The sequence below is a fragment of the Acinonyx jubatus genome, chromosome B4, assembly GCF_027475565.1.
Source record: "Acinonyx jubatus isolate Ajub_Pintada_27869175 chromosome B4, VMU_Ajub_asm_v1.0, whole genome shotgun sequence".
NCBI lineage: Eukaryota > Metazoa > Chordata > Mammalia > Carnivora > Felidae > Acinonyx > Acinonyx jubatus.
Window position 1 is genome coordinate 134,219,987 of NC_069387.1, and position 22,915 is coordinate 134,242,901.

At 53.5% G+C, this 22,915-nt stretch overlaps 1 protein-coding gene across 1 annotated transcript in view; it reads left to right on the plus strand.

The window, feature by feature from the left end:
- Positions 1 to 2,783: 2,783 nt before the first annotated feature.
- The window catches only part of SAMM50 (SAMM50 sorting and assembly machinery component), a 33,987-nt gene continuing 13,855 nt past the window's right edge, over positions 2,784 to 22,915 (plus strand). Inside the window, exons 1-11 of the mRNA XM_027070513.2 lie at positions 2,784 to 2,960; positions 6,911 to 7,021; positions 10,144 to 10,245; positions 11,965 to 12,052; positions 13,920 to 14,026; positions 14,878 to 15,008; positions 15,249 to 15,336; positions 17,598 to 17,726; positions 18,155 to 18,226; positions 18,933 to 19,019; positions 21,561 to 21,631. Of these exons, the coding sequence (XP_026926314.1) occupies positions 2,940 to 2,960; positions 6,911 to 7,021; positions 10,144 to 10,245; positions 11,965 to 12,052; positions 13,920 to 14,026; positions 14,878 to 15,008; positions 15,249 to 15,336; positions 17,598 to 17,726; positions 18,155 to 18,226; positions 18,933 to 19,019; positions 21,561 to 21,631 (1,007 nt within the window). The 5' untranslated portion in view covers positions 2,784 to 2,939. The remainder of the gene's footprint in view (positions 2,961 to 6,910; positions 7,022 to 10,143; positions 10,246 to 11,964; positions 12,053 to 13,919; positions 14,027 to 14,877; positions 15,009 to 15,248; positions 15,337 to 17,597; positions 17,727 to 18,154; positions 18,227 to 18,932; positions 19,020 to 21,560; positions 21,632 to 22,915) is intronic.

The window sequence follows — 22,915 nt, forward strand, 5'->3', positions numbered from 1 at the left end:
TTCCGTCCTGTCTGCGTCCTTTCCCAGAAGCCCTGCTTTCGTTTTCTTCCCTTGAGCCCCTTCAAATGCCCCCCCTCCCCCAGGTTTATGGCCCCGCCAGCCAGGTGGTCTCCACATGGACCCTATCCTAGACACTGGCCCAGACCCTCCCCTAGAGTCCCTCTCCTTCTGGGACCCCAGACTGTCCTGAGTGCTGGGCTTGTCCCCAAGGTTCAGCCTTGCCTGCTGTACTGAGAGTTCACAGCTGCATCTGGGGGCCTCACCTTGAGGAACCCCCCCAGTCTCTGAGCCCACCTGGCCACCTCCACTGGCCATTCCTCGGCTACTCACCAGTATAACCCTCCAGTGCACAACTGCCCTGTGCCTGTCAGATTCCAAGTCACCTAAGCTGGGCACCAGAGACTCCTTGAACCCCTTCTCCCCCGCCCCCTCCAGCTGGTCCCAATCTTGCTGGACTATGGAACGAACCCAGCCTCGTCCTGAGCCTACTCACTGGAGCCCATGCCTGGCGGGTGCCGTGTGGGGCCACACGCTCCCGCGAAGTGCCAAGGCTCACCTCCCCTGACCTCGGGGGTAGCCTGGATCCAGGTGGGAGCCTGCTCCCCTCTGGCTGCCTGCCCGGATCCTAACAGTCGTGTTCCAAGCTAAGAGGTGAGTGACCTCTATGGGCATCTGTGGGAAGACCCAGTGTCCCTTCCTCATGACCTCTGAGATTTGAGGTTTCATTTTATTAAGGGAGCCAGTGTAGTCACTAAACTGCATTTCGACTACTCACGGGGCCAGATCTATACTTCGTGAACCAAGTTTCTCAAAAGCTGGTGTCCTTGCGGGTATCACTAAGGGATTTGATCAGTTAGTTAGTCTGGGTTAGGTGGCCTTTAACAAAGATTCCCCCAGAAGGTTGATTTCTTATACTGCATACCCATCAGACTTGGCTGGCCTAGCCTGAAACTGTCCCCCCATCTGGAGGGTCACTGATTGCAGCGACAGTGGGAAAGGAATATGGTGCTCAAACGTTGTCATCCAGAAGTGATAACTATCCCTTTGGCCTTCAACCTGTTGACCAAAGCAAGTCACATGGATGGGGGTGGGGAAATGCTACTCTACCTTTTGCCTGATGAACACTGTCACCGAGGGCTGAAGAGCCTCAAAAACCAGAACCCAAAGTCTCTATGACCCAATCAATTCAGGAAATACCGGCTTCAAGAAAGTGAGATCGAGGTACTGCAGGACTTCTCAGAGCCTTCAATATGTTAATGTGCATTCTGACTGTCAGACATAGTGTTTGAGGATAAAGCTGTCTGTGTTCCTGATGTGGCTTCTGTCACTCTGTCACCAGTGCCTTGTACACAATAGGCTCTTGAATATTTGGCTCAGGACTCATTGCCGTCTGCAGGTCAACCTCATGGATTACCTTTCAGAAGACAATAATGAAGGAGAGAATGCAGGAAGATGTAGTTTATTCAGTGTCTGCAGTGAGCCAGGCCCCACGCTTTAGCTCATCAAATCCTCAGTATACCGCCATGCCTTAGGAACTGCTATCATCCCCATTTTCCAGATGAGGAAACAGGAACTGGCAGAATGAATTCTGAGCAAGTGTCCAGCTTGTGTGACTTGTGCTTAAAGTCTGCTCCTAGATTAGCTTTGAAAATGGCCAAGTTTTCACATCTCCAATAGCCTCTTGAGTCTGAGCTGGGGTTCAGGAGATACCAATAGACTCACTTTGGTGGTCAGGGACAGGTTTCCTGAACCCCAGGAGCGGGGTGGGTGGGTAGGGGGGAGTGTAGATGGGTAGGTCAACCTGCAAGGGGTGCTGGGAGGTTAGGACTTGGCCCTAGCAGCGCTGGCTTGGGTTTCTTCCCAGGCAAGAAGGGGAATGTGGTCTCCAGGGCCCCTGGGGACTTGGGGTGCTATTTAAATGGGAGAGGGTGTCAGGAACTCTGGGAGGGGGCGGGGGGGGGAGAAGAAAAGGAGTTGAAATGATACTGTTATCAGAAGGGAGAGGACACATAATATGGTCCCTCTTCCCCCATCCCATCACTCAGCTGTTTCTCCCTGCTTTCATCACTACACGTGGCTACTATTTACGACATGGTTTTGACGGAGGGAAGGGGGCTGCTGCCTCCACCGAGGGGCGAGGTGAAGCCCCGTGGCCATCCGGTTCTCCGCCCCTGGCCCGTGCCCGGGGCGGGGGGGGGGGGGGGGGGTGGAGTCCCCGCTAGCACTTATGGGCTCGGTTGAAAGGACGATGGTCGTGCACCTACGGCCCACCCAGAACCTTGTGCTGTGCCGGGCGTTGTCACGCTCCCTGATTCCTATCCAGAGACGTGGTATGACCCTCCCCTTCCCTTTACCGAACGGGGACAGCCCTCGGGGGCTTCCGCGACTGTTAGGACCCGGGCGGCCGGCCGGAGGGGGGCAGGCGCCGACCCGGATCTGTGCTACCCCCGAGGCCAAGGGAGGCGAGCCTCGGCGGTTCGCGGGAGCGTGGGGCCCGCACAGCATCCGCCGGGCCGGGGCGCCAGGAGGACTAAGGGAGGAACCTGGCTGAAGCCCCAGCGCACCCACCAGCGGGTTTGCTCTTTCCCGGGGGCGACTCCGGACTCCCGCTGCCTGGGATCCTCACTGCGACCCGCGCCCCACGCGCCAGCAGCTACGCGGGCGTCTTTGGAGGCTCCGCGCTTGCGCAGTCTCCAGGCCGCGGGACTTCCCGAGGGCCGTGCGAACATCCGGGTCATGGGCTCTTAAGGACCAATGAGCGGAAAGACCGTGAGCCGGGGGGCGGGTTATCATGGCTGCCCCCAGTGCTCCCCGTCCGAGGGCTTGTAGGCGTCGTACTGACTGACGGCTCCGCCACCGCGGGCCCGCCCTCTGCCCTCGCCAGCCGTGCCGCGTTCGGGTCCGGGGAGCTCTGCGAGGCGGCGGCCGGAAAGGGAGCCATGGGGACAGTGCACGCCCGGGTAAGAGGCCCAGCGACCCGCGGGCCGCGTGACCTCTGGGCAGGCACCGCGGGGAGACGCTCTCGCCGCGGCGCCCGGGGTTCCTCCCAGTTACGGGAGCGCCGGGGGCGGCGCGGCCTGCAGGCCGGGTGGAAGGAGGCCGCAAAGACCTCCGAGCAGGAGACCGGGCCTCAGAGGAGGGACGTGACTTGCCCAAGGTCGCCCAGCGAGGCAGTGGCCCCGAAGGGACGAGCGAGCTTTCCGTGGTGACCTGGAGCAGAGCAATAAGCCTTTCTCTGCACGACCTGACTTCTCTACCTTCAGCCGAGCCGGGTTACCGGTCGCCTTCCGCAGGCTCCCGCTCAGCCCCTGCCGGGGTCGCGGTGCACCCTAGAGCAAGTATCCTTTGAAGACCTCCGGCCCAGACCCGTCTAGAAGCCTGCCTTTCTCCTGCTTAACGGTGCAGAGACAGAACCTCTCCATGCTTTAGTTACCCCTTTTAAAGTGGAGGCGGGAATAGTACTTTCCAGTTTGTTGCGAGAATTAAGACACGATAGGTGAAGGTCCTTGGGTCCTTGGTGCGTCCTACCTGCTGGCCAAACTGCTCTCCTTGGTCCTAATCTTAACTGAGGGCCAGAGAATGAGTACTTGGCCCAGGTCACACTTGTTAGAGCCTCAGAATGTTCCAAAACTCAGACCTCCCAGCCTTCAACGTTACTTTTATACTATGACACGGTTTGTTTCACTTGTCCTGCTCAGAAGTTTCCCATAGTTGGCCGTGAGCTTCCCCAAGTATTTCGCACAGGCCCCTCGGCTTGGCCCTGGGAGTTGGACTTCACTCGGCCTCACGGATCACGCGTTCAAATGAAACACCGTGGCTGTGGTGACACACTCGTTGCCCTGTTCTTGCTGTTCCGCGGCTCCTGGCTCACCCCCCCCCCCACTCGTTCCCCCCTCCTCCCCGGGACACAGTCCCATCTTCTAGAGCTCAGTTCAGGCCACTTGCTACATACACCTCCTCCTTATCTGGCCTCATTTGGACGCGCTGACTTCCTTGATATTGTTCCTGTGCCGCCCGTCTGAGCGCTTCCAGTCTAAGTTTCTAGATGTTACGACAGGAGCTGCATCTGACTTGGTTTGCATCCCTCGTAGCATCTCCAACAAAGTAAACGTTCCGCTCATTTATTACCGTAACATTTACCGGTGGTCTGCTAGGTGCCTGGCATGGCTATAGGCGCTGGCGATTCAGAAAACAACGACAAAAGTCTTTGCTTTTATTGAGCTCCTTTGACGCTGACATTGCTGCTCCTTTGATTCGTATGTTGGCAAGAAATGTTCTTTGATTTGAGCAGCACATGCCACCGGCCAGTGTTATTTGGACGTTTCGGTCAGGATTTGCAGTGAGAAGGCATTTTATATTTGGCGGGTGGTGTTTACTATAAATATCAGTTTTGTTTTCTTATTTTTCTTGTTTTTATTATTTTTTAATATTTATTTTTGAGAGCGCGTGCACCGTCCGCGTGGGGGAGGGGCAGAGAGAGAGCGAGAACAAGTGGGGGAGGGGCAGAGAGAGGGAGAGAGACAATTCCAGGTAAGTTCTGCTCTGTCGGTGCAGAACCTGATACGGGGCTCGTACTCACAAACCATGAGGTCATGACCTGGGCCAGAGTTGGACACTCAACTGACTGGGCCACCCAGGTGCCTCCAAAGTTTGAAATTCTGATTAAAGGGTATAAATGGGAGTGGCAGATCTTTGGTAGACCATATTTCATGCTTTGAAATTTCGGGAACTGTAATGGAATTTTTTTTTTTTTTTTTTTTTTTTTTTTTGCATAATGGACTATGCACCTTGTGCGTATTTGCTAAGCATTCAGATCGAATAGAGTGACTACGTGCATATGTTCCTAACCATAGTGTATACTCTGCAAAGTTTGCACAAATTTAATATACTTTTTTACACTGTGTAAACTTAAATACAGGAAGCATATTTGTGAAATGGTGCAGGTAAAAAGTTACTTTTTCAATTAGTTAACATTTTGAGAAATACAGTAATGATGCAGTTTTTTGAAATATTGCACAACAGGGGCACCTGGGTGGCTCAGTCGGTTAAACGTCTGACTTCAGCTCGGGTCGTGATCTCCCGTCTCGTGAGTTCAAGCCCCGCGTGCTGTGCTGACAGCTCAGAGCCTGGAGCCTGCTTGGGATCCTGTGTCTCCCTCTCTCTCTGCCCCTCCTCCTATCTCTCTCTCTCTCTCTCTCTCCCCCTCCCTCAAGAATAAACATTAAAAAAAGTATCGCACGACAAAAATGAAAAGATGACGACATGAAATAAATGATCTATTCTTTGTCCAGCGTGGTCTTCCCTTTTCACTCACGTAAATATCCCGCTTCAGCCACTGTGAGGCAAGGGCTCGGTCTGTCTTGTTCACTGCTACATCCCCGGCTGTTAGCCCAGTGCTCAGCAGGCAGTAACACAGACTTCCAGAACCTAGAGGTGTCCCACTACGGGAAGGGCAGGTTCTGCCCCAAGAAGCCTGACTCACATAGATGACGTTTAAGGCAGATCGTTTTAGGGAGAAAGTTATTCTGGGCCGAGAGAACAAGGTATGCGCAGACGTGCGCGTAAGAGTCGGGAGTGCTGGGGGTTGAACTTGGAGGAGCAGGTGTGGGCTTTCTGGTGGCGGTTCCTCGCACGCCCTGCTAAGGAATCTCGTTGGATTCTCTATCTGCAGGCACTCTTGAGGGCCATCACAGTCTTTTAGAGCAGGAGTGGAGAAGAGGACATGCCAGGTCGTTACCTTTCCAGAGAACCGGTGACGTGTTGGAGGAAGGACGTACTGACAAGAGTCTGTCTTATGTCTGGGAAAAGGGGATAGTGTCCCAGAGTCTCCATTGCGGCACACGCCGCAGAGTCAAACGCTTCTGTGCGCTTTGAAAGCACCTATTTGTAGAGAATTGGGGGAGCAAGAAGCAGCCAGATACTGGTTAGGACAGTGTTCCTCCAAATCTGCGAATTTGTGCATTTGCCTAGTGCCACACGGGCCCTGAATCCATATCCGGGAGGGCCTGGGAGTCCCCGTACTTAGGCAAGTCCCCATATTAAACACGTAATACCATGTGTGTGTTCTTAAACATTCTGTTGTATTATCATGGCCCCCTGGAAGTCTATACCAGGCACAGCCTGTGCAATTCTTATTTCGAAGTTGCTTTAATGCTTTTGAGATGATGTCGGTTCAGATTGCAGCAAGTGACTGCTTTCTGGCACATTTTATGAACATACGCAGCTCCTTTTAATGTGTGAATGAGACTTTCAGGGTGCAGAAAAACATGTTTTAGTAACTTGGTTTGTCAACGTAGTTATCCTATCCTAGGATATATCCAATCTGGATGAAAAAAATTAGGATAATTTCTGTAACACCAAAACAATTTGTTTTATCTTTGATAAATGCCTTTGTGGCATCTTATTTTGAACTACTTTTTTCTTGAGATGGGCCTTAGGTATACAGAACCAAACAGCCATAGTCGCATAGACCTCAGTTCATGACACAGTCATGAGTAATACACTGGCCACCAAGGGCTCACTGCCTATCCGGGGCTTGTACGTCAGCAGTACTTACGTCTGCCCTGTTCTCCCCAGCCTCCACTCAACAGAGGGAAACACAGTACCGAGCTTTCTGGAACACCATCCAAAGACAAAACTCAAAAGATTAAAAAAAAAAATTTTTTTTTTTTACGTTTATTTATTTATTTTGAGAGAGAACGAGAGGAGAGGGGCAGAGACAGAGAATCCCATGCGGGCTCCGCACCATCAGTGTGGAGCCGACGTGGGGCTCAAGCTTCTGAACGGTGAGATCGTGCCCTGAGCCGAAAGCAAGAGTCAGGCACTTAGCTGACTGAGTCACCCAGACGCCCCAGAGATTTTTGTGTTTTTGTGTAAGTTTATTTAACTGTGTTTTCTCCCTCCCTTTCAGAGTTTGGAGCCTCTTCCAGCCAATGGACCTGATTTCGGGGCATTAGGAGAAGAAGCTGAGTTTGTTGAAGTTGAACCTGAGGCTAAACAGGAGATTCTCGAAAACAAAGATGTGAGTTTTTGTTGAAGTGCGTGATGAAGTCACTGCCAGAGACATTGGCTTCCATAGAGCCCCAGGGAGACAGAGGATTAACCTGTCTCAGTGCCTTCATTGAAGAAGAGTTTATAGCCAACTGTTTTAGAAAGGCTGGTGACTTTTAGAAAAATAGCTTCTGGCTTTAGAGAAATAGTTTATTTATTTTATTTTATTTTTTTTTTATATACTTTATTGTCAAATTGGTTTCCATACAATACGCAGTGTTCATCCCAACAGGTGCCCTCCTCAGTGCCCATCACCCACCTTCCCCTCTCCCCCACCCCCCATCAACCCTCAGTTTGTTCTCGGTATTTAAGAGTCTCTTATCGTTTGCCTCCCTCCCTCTCTGTAACTTTTTTTACCCCCTTCTCCTCCCCCATGGTCTTCTGTTAAGTTTCTCAAGATCCACATATGAGTGAAAACATATGGTATCTGTCTTTCTCTGCCTGACTTATTTCACTTAGCATAATACCCTCCAGTTCCATCCACATTGCTGCAGATGGCCAGATTTCATTCTTTCTCATTGCCAGGTAGTATTCCCTTGTATATATAAACCGTATCTTCTTTATCCATTCGTCAGTTGTTGGACATATAGGCTCTTTCCATAATTTGGTTATTGTTGAAAGTGCTGCTATAAACATTGGGGTGCAAGTGCCCCTATGCATCATCATTCCTGTATCCCTTGGGTAAATTCTTAGCAGCTATTACTGGGTCATAGGGTAGTTCTATTTTTAATTTTTTGAGGAACCTCCACACTATTTTCCAGAGCAGCTGCACCAGTTTGCATTCTACCTGGGGAAGTTTAGACAGACATTTTTATATTTATGTTATTTAAAAAAACAAAACAAAAACCTAAGTATTTCAAGGACAAACCCAAATCATAATTAAGTTTATACTGTGTCCAGAAAAAAGAGTGAAACGTTTCCTAAACCTTGCTCCCTTTGAAATTTAAATCCAGCTGAAGAAGTGTAAGCACGTTTTCAGTGATTATATGATGAAGACCTTTTGCAATATTCTGATTACCCTCAGTTATGCATTTCCTTAATATTCCCTATTATCTCTGCTTTATTTCTCTGTTACTCATTGCCATCTACGAAACTGTAAACTTGTCTATTGCAAGCCCCTTTAGAAGATAAGCTCCACTGACTCAGGAATTTATGTCCTGTTCACTACTATATCCTCAATGTTTAGAATAAAACCTGGCTTGTAGGTAATCGGTGCAGTGCACTGTCACTGAATAAATGAATTAAATAAGCATCTACAGACAGGGAGGCGAGAGGCTCTGAGCCAGCATGTATCATGCTTATTGAAATGCGCACAAGTGCTCTAGCAAGATACGCAGTTATTAAGTTGGAGGTCATAGCATCAGCGATCATCTGGCTACAGAGACCTTGTAAGTCTCAGTCACAGGAAGTAAACACCTGGCAAAAAATAGGTTCAGATAACCAGTTGTTCTAAAAAGGCAGGAAAATAAATAAAGTCTGGAATGAAGAAGTGTGGATCATTAAACTTGAAAAAAAATCCTTGACTTACTTTTCAGACATTTGTCTTTAGCCTTGATCTCTTGTTGTGTCTCATACCTAATAATCAGTGTCCTTTTACAACTATGTGCAAAAGAATGAAACTGGACCACTTTCTTTCACCATACACAAAAAATATACTCAAAATGGATCAAAGACCTAAATGTGAGACCCGAAACCATAAAAATCCTAGAAGAGAGCACAGGCAGTAGTTTCTCTGATATCAGCAGTAACAACTTTTTTCTAGATGGGTCCCCTGGGGCAAGGGAAGCAAAAGCAAAAATAAACTGTTGGGGCTGCATCAAAATAAAAAGCTTCTGCACAGCAAAGGATACCATCAACAGAATGAAAAGAGAACCTACGGAATGGGAGTAGATATTTGCAAATAAAGGGTGAGGATCCAAAATGGACGAAGAACTTATATAACTGAACACCAGAAAGAGACAAATAATCCAATTAGAAAACGGGCAGAAGACACGAACAGACATCCAAGGAAGACATCCAGATGGCCAACGGACACATGAGAAGATGCTCCACCTCACTCACTATAGGGAAATGCACATCAAAACCATGCTGCGATATCATCTCGCGTCTATCAGAATGCCTGGAATCACACACAGAAGAAATAATAGGTGTTAGCAAGGATGTGGAGAAGAAGGAACCCTCATGCACTGTTGGCAGGAATGCAACTTGGTGCAGCCACTGTGGAAAACAGCACGGAGGTTCCTCAAAAAGTTAAAACCAGAACTGACCTACAATCTAGCAATTGCACTACTGGGTATTTACCTCCAAAACACAAAAACACTGATTCTAAGGGATACATGCACCCCTACATTTACTGCAGTGTTATTTACAGTAGCCAAATTATGGAAGGAGCCCAAATGTCCGTCAACAGATGGACACACACACACACACACACACACACACTGGAATATTACTCAGACAACAAGAACGAAACCTTGACATATACAAGGACGTGGATAGAACTAGAGAGTATAATCCTAAGTGAGGTAAGTCAGAGAAAGACAAATACTACATGATTTCACTTGTATGTGGAATTTGCGAAATGAGCAAAAAGAGACAAACCAAGAAACAGAGTTTTGTGTGTGTGTTTTTTTTTTTTTTTAAGTTTGTTTATTTTTGACAGAGATGTGGGCAGGGGAGGGGTGGAGAGTCAGAGAGGCACAGAATCCGAAGCAGGCTCCCGGCTCTGAGCTGTCAGCACAGAGCCCGACGTGGGGCTCGAACTCACAAACCGTGAGATCATGACCTGAGCCGAAGTGGGATGCTTCACCGACTGAGCCACCCAGGCGCCCCAAGAAACAGACTCTTAACCATGGAGAGCACACTGATGGTCACCAGAGGGGAGGTTGGTGGGGGGGGATGTGTGGAAATAGGTGAAGGAGGTTAAGAGGACACTTACTGTGGGGAGCACAACATAATGTGTGGAAGTGTTGAATCACACTATACACCTGAAACTCCTATAACACTGTATGTTATCTCCACTGCAATTGGAAAAAAACCAAAACGGCATTTAAAACAAAAAAATGACAATCAGTGTCCCTTTGTCACATTTAGGTGGTCGTTCAACACGTTCATTTTGATGGACTCGGAAGAACCAAAGATGATCTCATCATATGTGAAATCGGAGATGTTTTTAAGGCGAAAAACCTTATTGAGGCAAGTTCTCTCTACTTGTTTCCCATTCCCTGTTTCCCATTCCCTCCCGAGGAACCTCCACGTCTGTCTCAAACCACTGAGCTGCGCCCCAGCCTCTCTGCGCATGACCTTGCCCCCCACCCTGAAGGGGAGCCTTGGTGCGCCCAGGCTGAGCCTCCCCAGTCCCCCCGAGTGCCTCCCGCAAACCTAATGTGTTTTGCACACGCCCTCACCTCTGGTCTCTCCTGCCCCAGAGGCTAGTCCGTCCCGTGTTCTTCGCCGCCCGCCAGCGTTGTCATAGGCACCACGGCTGGCTCTCTCCCTCGCACCCCGCTCGGTGCTCCAGCGTGCTGCCATGTGTGGTGGGTGCTCCGCTGTTAGCCACTCCTGCTGTCACCTTGCGGCCTTGGCTCCGTTTATCCCCTGGTCTCTGTCCTGGATGTCAGCATCTCCGGTCCTCTCCCTGGAGGGCGCCTTCTGTCCTTCTCAGCCCTTGGAACCACATTGGACATGTCCGGGCAGAGTCCCCCAACAGCCTCCTCCAGGTGGCCCGTCAGTACCTGATGTGGGAAACTGTTGGGGTTCGGAGCTGTTGGCCAAGAGAGAATTCTTGGGATGTCGTGGGTGCAAAAAGGTGGTTTTATTAAAGTGTGGGGACAAGGAGCCGTGGGCAGAAAGAGCTGCCCTAGGATTGTGAGGAGTGACTGGTTACGTACTGGGGGAGTTGGGGGAGGTTTCCAAAAGGACTTTCAGATGCTAAAGAGGATTCCTAAGATACTGGAGGCCTGGCTGCGGTCAAGCTAAGGTGGCTTTTCCCTCTGGCAAAGCATTAACATTGAGACCTTAGGGAGCTCCTGGAGGAATGTTCTACTCTGCCTGCCTCAGGTGTTTGTCAGTGCGCTGCAGGTGGTAAGGAAATTTAGTTCTAGCTACATTTCCTTTTTGCCTTTGTTCCCCACATCAGTACCCAGCTGTTTGGCCTTTCTCACCTTAAGGAAATTGCTATTTAGGGGCGCCTGGGTGGCTCAGTTGCTTAAGCAACTTCAGCTCAGGTCATGATCTCACGGTCTGTGAGTTCAAGCCCCACATCAGGCCGTCTGCTGACAGCTTGGAGCCTGGAACCTGCTTCGGATTCTGTGTCTCTCTCTCTCTGCCCCTCCCCTGCTCATGGTCTGTCTCTCTCACTCTCACTCTCAAAAATGAATAAATGTTAAAAAAAAAAAAAAAAAAGATTGCCGTTAAAAAAAAAAAAAAGACTAAAGTTGGGCTCTACCCTGACAGCCTGGAGCCTGCTTAGGATTCTCTGTCTCCCACTCTGGCCCCCCTGACACGCACGTGCAATCTCAAAAATAAAGAGAGAAACATTAAAAACAGAGATTAAGGTGATACATAAGCACAGTGTGATGGTCCCCAGGCCATTGAGCTGAAAGGTAGGTATCCCCTCCCCCGCCAGCCCCGGGCTCGCTCTGCAGAGGTAGCACGGCTGGGGCTCCTTGTGCAGCCTTTCCGTGATAACCGCTGTGTTTCTGCACCTTTCATTTTTGACGCTGCGTGGAGAGCTCTTTTGTGGAACTCGTGCCCACCTGCTGGGTGAAATACCTGGCCGTCCTCCTCCCGTGCTTCGTCCGTCCCCTCACGCGTCCCGTCGTAGCGGGGCTCTCTTCTTGGTGGCTCGGCACCAAGCACTAAACCTCCGTCCTGGCCACTGGAGGAAGATAGTCTCTTTTCCTTCTCTCACAGGTGATGCGCAAATCTCACGAAGCCCGGGAGAAATTGCTTCGCCTGGGAATATTTAGACAAGTGGATGTTTTGATCGACACATGTCAAGGTACCTACCTGTTGTTGGCCTAGTGTCTCTGACTTCCCCTCCCGCCCATCCTGCGGGATCACGAAAGCTGTACGTGTGGCCAGACGTAGATTGCTCCTGGAGGTGTACCGAGCACATAGGTAGTAAGCCGTCCCAGGGGAGTAACTGGGATGATGGTGGTGAGTTTTATGTCAGGCTGAGGGAAGACTGGTGAACTTTGAAGGTACTGTCGTCTGAACCTGTAGAGTGCAGGCGTTCTGAGAAGGACCGCGAGGAAGGGGGCCAGGCTTCATTCGGGGTAGCCCAGCCCAGCAGGTGTCCGAACGGGCTCTTGGCAGCCAGGTTCCACCTACACGTGTGCTTTAAACAGGAGGGCGCCAGGAATCAAGAGCTCACTTTTTTCGTTTTTGCTCATTTGCTCGTTTGCCGTCTGACATGGTGCGAGGCTGTCAACCTAGTCAACGTTTCTTCTTTGACCGGTGAGCACCTGCTTCGGGCAGGCCCTGTGCTGGGTACCAGGGTGAGTCCAGCGGCAGAGCTTCCAGTCCGGTGGAGCAGGGCCGGGGCGGCCAGCTCCTCTGTGCCCTCGGGGAGAGCCCCGGGCGAGGCTCTGCCCTCCGCGCGTGTGTCCAGCTCCGTCCTCACCAGAACCCGGGCCCGGGGCTAGTGTTGTTGCAGGAAACGTGTTTCCAGATAAGGAAACCAGGGCTCAGAGAGGTTTAAGTTGCCCCAGTGACCCAAGCGGCCCCTGCTGCTGCTCCAGAGTGCTCTCCTCCTGGCTGGTCTTGTTGGCAGCTTGTAGCCTCTGCGTTCTCCTGCCTGTCGTAAACGTGACGTGCATGTGGTCCATGGGGGCGCTTCTGTCGGGTTCTCCGTCCCAGCTGCCCGCTAGAATTACCCGGGAAGTTGTGAAAAAGAACAGGTAGGGCAGTGAACTGTTCCGCGTGGTTCTGTGGCGGGGGTGCTCGACATCAACCATCTGTCAGACCCTCTAGGATGTGCAGCACCGAGAACGGACCGTGCAGACCTCCCTGTATTTCCTCCTGATGTCTCGCTATTGATGTGTGACTTGTGACAGACGTCCCACACCGATGCAAGATGATCGGAGACAGAAGTGTGTCGGGGTGGGGGTGGCTCTATGGGGACTCTCTATACTTTCTGCCTGATTTTTCTATAAACCTAATGCCTCTCGCAACAGTGAAGTCTATTGATTTAAAGGAAAAAAAATGGTGCCAAGGCTGCACCCTGGCCTGTGTCTGAGGATCCAGGAGCCAGTGTTTAGGCAGCTCGCCACATGTGGCCGCTGCCCAGCCGGGGTGGCAGGGTGGGTCCTGCCCTTCTGTGAGCGGCCCCCAGGCCTTGCAGAGCTCGGCCCTGCTCCCTGGCATCCCGGGGCACATGGCGGGCGTCGAGGCAGCTGCAGGCACCGCACCCCTGGCTTCGCAGAAGGACGAGGACAGTTGCCTCTTAATTTGTGCTGAACTGCTTGCTCCTCCTTCGGGGTTGCCGCAGTCCCTCTGGTCACAGGAATTCTGCATTTAATGTCAGTTGCACGGAGGCCCACGTGTTTTCAAGGACCCCTCAGCAAATGCCCTCAGCAAATGACGTGTGCTGAAACAAATCCTGCTGCTTGTAGTTCCCTCCTTGTAGCAAAGTCTGACTGTTTCTGGTCTCTTCTGCCACAGGAGCCAGACACAGCTTTTCAGGTGTAGGAGTAAATTGTGATTTTTGTGTCGGAGTGTTCTCAAACTTTAAGACAGAGGGTGTGTTTTCCGAAGATCGTAAAGCACGCTGACTTCAGAAGGCTCTGTCTCCTTGTTAGCAGTGGGACCTACGTGAAATCACAGGTTCTACCTGTCCTACTGACCAGCATTTCTCGTACACTTAGGTGATGACGCCCTTCCAAACGGGTTGGACGTTACCTTTGAAGTAACCGAACTGCGGAGACTGACGGGCAGTTACAACACCATGGTTGGGAACAACGAAGGCAGTATGGTATGATGTACTTCCTCGCGGTGGAACTTTCACGTAGGAGCTTTGAAACTGTGCCCGTTCTCAAAACTGAGGGTGGGTTTAAGACTCTGTCACACACCGCCGTCTCTGCGGGCTAACGCGTGGATTCTCAGCGATCTTCCTAGAATTGATCATAGTATGTTGTAGTTTTTAATTTAATTATGCTTCCAGTTAGTTAACATGCCGTGCTACGTTAGCGTGGGCACTCGAGGTAGCGATTCAGCAGCCCCACGCACCGGACCCCTGGTGCTCCTCGCCTGCTTCACCCATCCCGACCAGAGTATGTTATAGATTGTTTGACAACAATAGTAACGTCAGTGGTTCATTAGGGACGATTTGGGGAGTGTTTGTATTAAGTTTTCTAGTTCAAATTCTCCTGATTCCCTGGCTTTGCAGTTAGGAAGTGGGGCCTGTCTGTCGTCACCAGGCGTATGTGGGGAGCACATGCACTCAGCATGTTTGTTTTTTCTTTTTTAACGTTTATTTCTGAAGGAGAGACAGAGCGTGAGTGGGGGAGGGGCAGAGAGAGAGACACACACACAGAATCTGAAGCAGGCTCCAGGCTTCGAGCCATTAGCACAGAGCCTGATGCAGGGCTCAAACCCACGAACCGTGAGATCATGGCCTGGGCTGAAGTCAGACGCTTCACTGACTGAGCCACCCAGGCGCCCCCAACAAAGGCATGTTTTGATGAGTAAAAGCAATTCCAGATGAAAGGCAAGCCCTTCAGTCTGCATTTTTGTCCTGTGTTTAGGAGGACCCCTTGGCAGAGTCCTTCTTAACAGTTGCCATTCCTCCCGTTTAAACCACCGCTGTCTTTCTGTTCCTCTTAGGTGCTTGGCCTCAAACTCCCTAATCTTCTAGGCCGTGCAGAAAAGGTGACTTTTCAGTTTTCCTACGGAACGAAAGAAACTTCGTATGGCCTGTCCTTCTTCAAACCACGGCCCGGAAACTTCGAAAGAAAGTAGGAAGCCAAATAGATCGTTGAGTACGGTGGCCTGGCTGGTTTAAGAGTTAAAGTAGAGGCCTTGGTTGCGAAAAGACACTTGACAGGATCGGCTGACGCTTCTGCCCTGTTACAGCGTGCCATAGGTTTCCTCCTGAAGATGAACCCCAGAAGTGTATTTTTAAGTCTGTTGATTTAAATGTGTACAAGTTATAATCCCTGTTTCAGCTGTTAAAGCTCTGTCCCGTTGTCTCCTAGCTTCTCTGTAAACTTGTATAAAGTCACCGGCCAGTTCCCTTGGAGCTCACTGCGGGAGACGGACAGAGGGGTGTCGGCCGAGTACAGTGTGAGTGACCTCCCGCCCTTCCCTTTCGTGCGCTTGCGTGGGGGACCAGGCGCCTGCGTAGCTGACTGCCAAAGTCAGCAAGTGGGGGTGGGCCGGGGGCGGGCAGGGGGCGGGCAGGCCTGGCAGCGGGCTGGCTCTCGCAGCGTGTGCGTCGCGGCCAGGGTCACCCTCTGTCCTTGGCCCTCTGCTGTCGGCTGCTTTCCCGTCCGGGCGCCTTGCCACGGGCCGCGCTTGGACTGCCGGGGGTCAGAGAGTGGCCCGGCTCCGTCATGGCGGCTGCGCTTCTGGCTTCCCGTGGGGCCGTGTGCTCATCCTTCCGTGGATGTGCTGAGGCCGACAGCTTCTGAGAGCCGGCAGGGTCGCTTCAGGTTACCGAGGGCCTCCCTCGCTGGTTTGCCCTGAAGGGCGCTTCCAGCAGGACGTGGCAAAGCACAGCAGGTGGCATTCCTGCCGTCGGACCACTTTTTGGCTTCCTGACGACCCTGCCCTCTCTCCCTTCCTTTTTACACTCGTGCCGCCTCCTCCCCTCCTGTTCGGGCTTCGGTCAGTGAGGAAAGACGGCACGCGGTGCCGAGTAAAAGCAGTTCTCCAGGGGTGGCCTTGAGACCAGCAGCATGGCCTCGCCCGTGAGCTGGTTAGAAATGCAAGTTCCCGGGCCCGCCTGCCTGCCGAACCAGCATCTTGGGGCGTCTGCCCGCCTGCTCCCTGGCGGTTCTGGTCTGAGAGCCCCTGCTGGAGCCCTGCCGTCACCCCCGGGGCTCGAGCGCTGCTGTGCCGCTCGGCCCTTGTCAGCCCGGGGGACGCTGGCCACTCGGGCTCCTCAGCCTCGCAGACAGACCAGGGTCGGGGAAGCCCCCGGCACGGAGGCGGACCGGCGGCCCCTGGCTCAGGACGCGACGTGAGCATTTGTAGCTCCGTTTTCGATTCTCCGTGTGGCCACCTGCCCTGTGTGACAGGAGTAGCCTTCAGACTCCCTCCCGCCCTGTGCAGGGTGGGGAAGGGCCCCCCAGCCCCGGCTGACGCTGCCCTCTCCGGAGGCCATCGACAGTGTGCCAGGGACTGCAGGCTTTCTCCCCATCCTTCTCCTGTGTCCCCCTTTATCCCTTTGTTCTAAGCCTTTTCTAAATAGCAGATTCTTAGAAGTACCTCCTTTATCCACAGGAAATAGCAGAGGTGGAAGCTCTGTTGGAATAGGCCGTGGGGGAGGGGAAAAGGGAGAAGAGGGACAGAGGGCACTTGTGGCTGGCAGCCCTGGGGTTGAGAGACGAGCTCCTGGAGGCATGGTGCGCTCTTGGTGCCAACGCAGGGTGGGGCTCACTGCGGGAGACGAGAGGCACCGTCTGGCCTCTGCCTCGTCCTCCTGACTGTGCACACCGAAACATAAAATGTGTCTTCTGTGGGCAGTTGTGTTTCTCTTGGGACGAGCTGCCTTATAAGTTCTGGAAGAAATGATTTAGGCCAGCAGTACACCTGCCTCAGGCATTTTGGGGGAGCAGCAGAGTCTCGTGCGGCCCTACGGGCAGAAATGGCAGGTGAGCAAGGCTGGCCTGTATCTTCTCTGCTTCGCCAACACCTGACGCGGTGCCTGGTGGGTGCTTGATAAGAGATCGAGTTGACGCGGGTGCCCCGCGTTCTCACCCTGAGCGAGGCCCGAGAGGGTGCCCAGCGCCTGACTCGCTCCAGGGAGTGTGAGGTGACCTGGTTTCCTCATAAGAGTCACCTCATCGTCGCACCGAGGCCACCAGCCAGCGTTCACTGCTCACAAACAACCTGGGCGTCTCAGAGATGGGAACGTAGGTGGGCCTGACCCGGGGGCCGGAGGGTCGGGGCGAGAGGCAGGTCCCACTCGCCCCGGTTCACTTGGCTCAGGCCTTTGGCCGCAGGAAGGACGCTCTTCACTCAGCAGCGCCTCCGTCTCCCTCTTCTCGCCGGCCGATGTGGGTCACTGCCGTCCCCCGGCCTGGCTTGGGATCCAGGGCTGGGAGGGTCGGGGTGGGGGGGGGGCGGCCAGGTCAAGCCATCCTAGAGCCGGAAAAGAGGCCCGTGGGTTACAGAGCTGAGTGCGGCCCTCACACAGGCGGCCCGTCTCCTCCCCGGGGCATGGTCCTGCCGCTTTGAGCAGTGTCCCCGCTTTATCCCCTCCCGCTGCCCTTCCTGCCCACCGTTCAAAATAATGCATCTTAGGTATTTAACTGGTTGGCCGTGTGACGACGCCTCCTCCTGAGGCCCGACTGGGGACGACTCCCCATGTGTGCTTACAGTTTCCCATGTGGAAGACCAGCCACACGGTCAAGTGGGACGGCGTGTGGCGGGAGCTGGGCTGCCTCTCGAGGGCGGCGTCCTTCGCCGTGCGGAAGGAAAGCGGGCACTCGCTGAAGTCCTCTCTTTCGGTAAGGGCTCCCCTGTCCCACTGCGATTCGCAGGCGTTGGGAGGGTAGTCTCCACGTCACCGGGGACCGAGGAGGGCCGTGGGTTGGGCGGCTGGTGGCACCGCCCCTGTTACCGTGGGTACCGTCAGTGGTGCCAGCAAAGGTGTGCCTGAGAGCCGGTCCTGGGGTGTAGCCGGAAGCTGGCGCAGGTCACTCAGGTCAGGGTCAAGCTCCTTGAGAGGTCTGCCCCACCCTGTGGGCCCCCCCCAGCTGTGAAATAGGGACGAGGTGCTGCTTTCCCAGAGGGATTTTCTGACGACGAAGTGACGTGATAGGGCAAGGGGTGCGGCCGGGAGTCCAGCCTGAGGTTGGTGCTCAGGACGCGCTCCTTGTCGCCTGACGCGCCCGCTCACAGCGAAATGCCCGATGCGCACGCGCGTCTCTTCCAGCACGCGATGGTCATCGACTCCCGGAATTCCTCCATCATGCCCAGGAGAGGTGCTTTGCTGAAAGTTAACCAGGTACCCTTCCTTCGCAGCGTGTGACCTGCTGGCCGGTGACCCGGGAGGGGAGAGAGCCCCACACGGGAGGCACATTCTCTGTATGGCGCGCCTTCCTTTAATTATGGAGATTGTTCTAGAACGGCTGGAGGGGGTGTCGGCTCTGGACCCGTTCCCCGTAGTGCCGTGTCCTGCGTCCACAGACGGAGCGGGGGTGGGGTTCTGGCCTTAGGGCTGGGGTCACTTCCTAGGCCGGGAGGAGGGTTGTGAGTGGGCTGAATGAGTCCCTTGGCACTGGTTAGACACCTCAAGGCAGAGACTGTGGATGCCGGCCGGGTGGCACCCTGGTTGTCCGCCTGGCCTTCGGGATGAGAGGACCAGCGAGAAATCAGATTTTTTCTGGGGCGGGCCGAATTGTACACGATGGGCGAGTTCTGTTTTCCAAACGCTGGTTGGGCGGAACGAGCCGGGCTGCCGGTCTTTCTTGCTCACGTGCGGGAGTCACTGTGCAGCTGTTCACTAAGTTTGAGGCCTCTCCGTTTCTGACAGTCCCCCGGTACCTTCTAGAACAACTAGAATCGAGCTTCTAGGACACAGACAGAAGCAGTCTCTTGCCCGTTTAAAAGTACAAAACAACAAAATTAAAGAGCCCTCGCGGTGACGTGGTGTCGAAGCCTGGGCCTAAGTCTGCCTGCTCCGTTTTGACCTGCGGATTATTCGCCCACAGGAACTGGCCGGCTACACCGGAGGGGACGTGAGCTTCATCAAAGAAGATTTCGAGCTTCAGTTGAATAAACAGCTCATATTCGACTCAGTGAGTGTCCAGCCGGAACGGCCACCTGCATTTTTGTCCCCCGCATTTGTTGTCAGGAGCTCAGGTCCTAGGTAGTGAAGGCCTGACCCAGACCACAAGCGCAGAACATTCGTGCTTGACCTTTCCAACCTAGCCAGGGTTGAGGAAACTCTGGGGAGAAGCAATCCTTCTTCTCTTTATAAGGAACCCGTCAGCCATTTTATGCGGGACCCAGGAGAGCAGATTCCCCGTTTGTCGGCTCGGGGCCGTTGTGGGAACGTGTATGGAGGACCGAGGAGTGTGCTTCCTTTCCCTCCTAAGGTCACTTCCATAGAAATTCTGAGTCTTCACCTTATTTTGCTGAGTCTGCAGGGCTCTGCGCACTTCCGGGAATTTCTTTTCTAGATCTTTAATCCAGTTTGGTCTGGTTTCTCCTGACTTGCTCAGGAATGGGGAGTAAGTGACTGGATTCTGACCGAGGCACAGGAGCCCCTGACGTGTTCTCCCGTCCTCCCAGAGCCCCGGGGACTGGGGACAGCTCTCTGTGCCCTGCCCCCCCTTCCCCCGACCTGTGCCCTTTGCTACCGTAAAACTCGGGGAGCCAGCGTGAATGAAATGATACACTGGTCTGTTTCTGAAGTCCCTTATCACTGCCCCTGGCCAGGCCTGGGCTCATCACCCCTTGAATTTCCTTCCTGCCTTTCCCTTGCTGCTGCTGGTCCGGTGGCCTCGCTGTTGTCCAGTTCAGTGAGCGGCTCCAGGTCCCCTCCCTGGGCCTCGCCACAGCCCGTGACATCGTTATCTCTGGGTGCCGTCGTTTCAGTGGTCTCCCTCCATTTCCTCTTGGTGGAGTCCTGTCGTGGCCTGTCACACTCCCCCTGGATTCTCGGCGAGAGGTCCTACGCAGCCACAGTCCCTGGGGCGTCTCGTCCCGCCTGGGGCTGCAGCTCCGTCCTTGTGCCGTGCTCCCAGAGCTGGGCACAGTCCTCCCTCCCGCCCCCGGCGTCATGTGCTGCCAGGCCTTTTGACTGTGTTCCTCCTCGCAGACGCTTCAAATTCGGCGCGTCTGAAACCAGCTCTTCCCTCCCTCCCAAATCTGTGCCTGACCCGGGCTCCCGAGTCCACTGGCTCACACACCTGTCTGCCCAGCTGCCCTTGACTGCCCTGACCGCTCAGAGCCCTCACCCTGAAGGCCACCAGGCGCCAGGTCCCGCCTCTTCTGGCCGCTCAGTGTCACTCAAATACCATGCCGCTCTTTCCCGCCTTGGCAGGGATGTCCTTTTCTGGGCCATGTCTGCTCCCCCTTCTCCTCCACACTGCAGACGTGCTGGTCTTTCTGAAATGCAAGCCATGGGGTACCGCTGTCCTGCGTGAAGGGGGTGCTGTTGACGGGGCACGCAGTCTGTGGTCCCGTCTCTGTCCCCTCCTCCCCGTACTTTGGCTCTGCTAAACTTACGTCCCGTCTCCCAGAAGGACGAGGATCTTTTACGTCCAGGCGCTCGTACTTTGTCTTCTGCTGGGGTCCCTTCTTTCTGCTCTTGGCTGGCCTCTCGTCCCAGCCTTGTTAACAGTTTGGCACGGGCTCATCTCCTGCAGGCTTCCTCTGACCCCCGGGCCAGGTCGGGGCTCCTGCTTGGTGCTCACAGCGCCTGTGCTTGTCTCCAGGTGTCACTCATCACCACCCCTCACCCAGCACATCTGTATCGGCTGCCCAGCACCGTCTGGGCACCAAAAGTACCTCAGGAAGTAGAACGCGGCTCCTGCCCCCTCACGTTCTAGTGAAGGGAGACCCGCAAGCAGGTCCGTGTGTGTGTGTGCAATTTAGCAGGCGGCGAGCGTCCTGAGGAATGAGACCACAGAGCAAAGAGAAAGCGGCCCCAAGTGGGTGCTGTCTTCTGTAAGATAGTCCGGGAAGGCATCCTGGGTGAGGCAGCAGAACCCAGGGCAGAGCAGGGGAGCCAGCCACGGGCTGTCTGGGCCCGAGCTGGGTGGGGCCTGTTCCAAGATGAGCCAGGGTCTGCCGGGGCCAGACAGGGGGAGGAGGAGGGAGAGCGCAGGGAGGACAGAGGTTGGACCAGGTGGCAGAGGGCTTTGGGCACTGCCGTGAAGGTGAAACTGGTTTCCTCCGGGAGGGAGGCCCAGTCTGGTGTCACCGTCGGGATGAATGGGGCGCCTGTAGGAAGCGGGGAGCGCTGCTGGGGGCTCGAAGGGCCCGCTAGAGATCAGGACACATGGGAAGGCGCCGTCCCCTGGCCGCGTGGGGCGTCTCCCACCTCGCTCGGCCTCACCCCTCCTGGAATCAAAGCCCTGGAAGCCACGCCCTGCTGGGGCTTTGGGCTTGGGGTTTGTATCTTGTGTTCCTGTATCTTGTTTGAAATTGGAAGTGGCAGGTTTTCAGAGTATCCACAAAAGACTGTCACCAAGCCACATGTTCCCGGCGTGTAGCCCCCAGCGCAGAGCTCTGCCCCTGCTTGTGGCCAGATCTTGGTGTGGTTTCCAGCCCAGGGGGCTCATCGCCGGGAAGGGGCGCGGAAGAAAACGGCTGTGTGTCTGTTTCTGCAGGTGTTTTCCGCATCCCTCTGGGGTGGGATGTTGGTGCCCATTGGCGATAAGCCCTCAAGCATTGCCGACAGGTAAGGAGTAATGGGCGAGGGGGTATCTTGCACATGCTTTCCTTTGGCTCTTTTTGGTTGGTTTCTTAGAAGTTCTTTCAGAGAACCTTAACCATTCGGGAGAGGGAATATTTTAAATTTTATTTCAGTTTTTATGTTTAAGCTAACTTCAAAATATCCAACATACCTCATGCTGAATAGGTTTTGCTTTTTTGATGGGGAGGGAGTTAACTTACTTCATAGTATTAAAAATCTTATATTCCCATCTGACCATGAGAGAATATAGTTCACACGCATTGCAGAAACATAAAAATAGACATTTAAGGAAGTAAAAAAAAAAATCCTGCTCGGTGATCAACAGAGTTAACATTTGGAATTATTTCCTTCCAGTCTGTTATTTGTGGACGTGTGCTTGTGTGTGTGTGTGCGCGTGTGTGCGTTCACGTGCACATTATGTTGTCAACATACTATAATTTGCATACGCTTTTGTGGTCTCTCTGCTTTTAATTGTTTTACATTTTGTTTTAAAGATTTTATTTATTTATTTTTTTTAATGTTTATCTTTGAGAGAGATGGAGAGACAGAGCATGAATGGGGGGAAGGCAGAGAGAGAGGGAGACCCAGAATCTGAAGCAGGCTCCAGGCTCCGAGCTGCCAGCACCTGGTTCCAACCCATGAACCATGAGATCATGACCTGAGCCGAAGTCGGACACTTAGCCGACTGAGCCACCCAGGTGCCCCTTAAAGATTTTAGTTTTGGGGCCCTTGGGTAGCCCAGTCGGTTGGGCGACCGACTTCGGCTCAGGTCATGATCTCATGGTCTGTGGGTTCCAGCCCCACGTCGAGCTCCATGCTGACAGCTCAGAGCCTGGAGCCTGCTTCTGATTCTGTGTTTCCCTCTCTCTTCTCCTACCCCCCTTGTGTTCTTTCTACCAAAAATAAGCAAACGTTAAAAAAAAAAAAAAAAAGAAGATTTTCGTTTTAAGTAATGCCTATACCCAACATGGGGCTCGAACTTAACAACCCCAAGGTCAAAAGTTGCATACTCCACTGACTGAGCCAAAACAGGTGCCCCTGTGTTCTCCCTGCTTTTTAAAAAGTTTTAAAGAAATTGTGGAGGGGGCGCCTGGGTGGCGCAGTCGGTTAAGCGTCCGACTTCAGCCAGGTCACGATCTCGCGGTCCGTGAGTTCGAGCCCCGCGTCAGGCTCTGGGCTGATGGCTCAGAGCCTGGAGCCTGTTTCCGATTCTGTGTCTCCCTCTCTCTCTGCCCCTCCCCCGTTCATGCTGTCTCTCTCTGTCCCAAA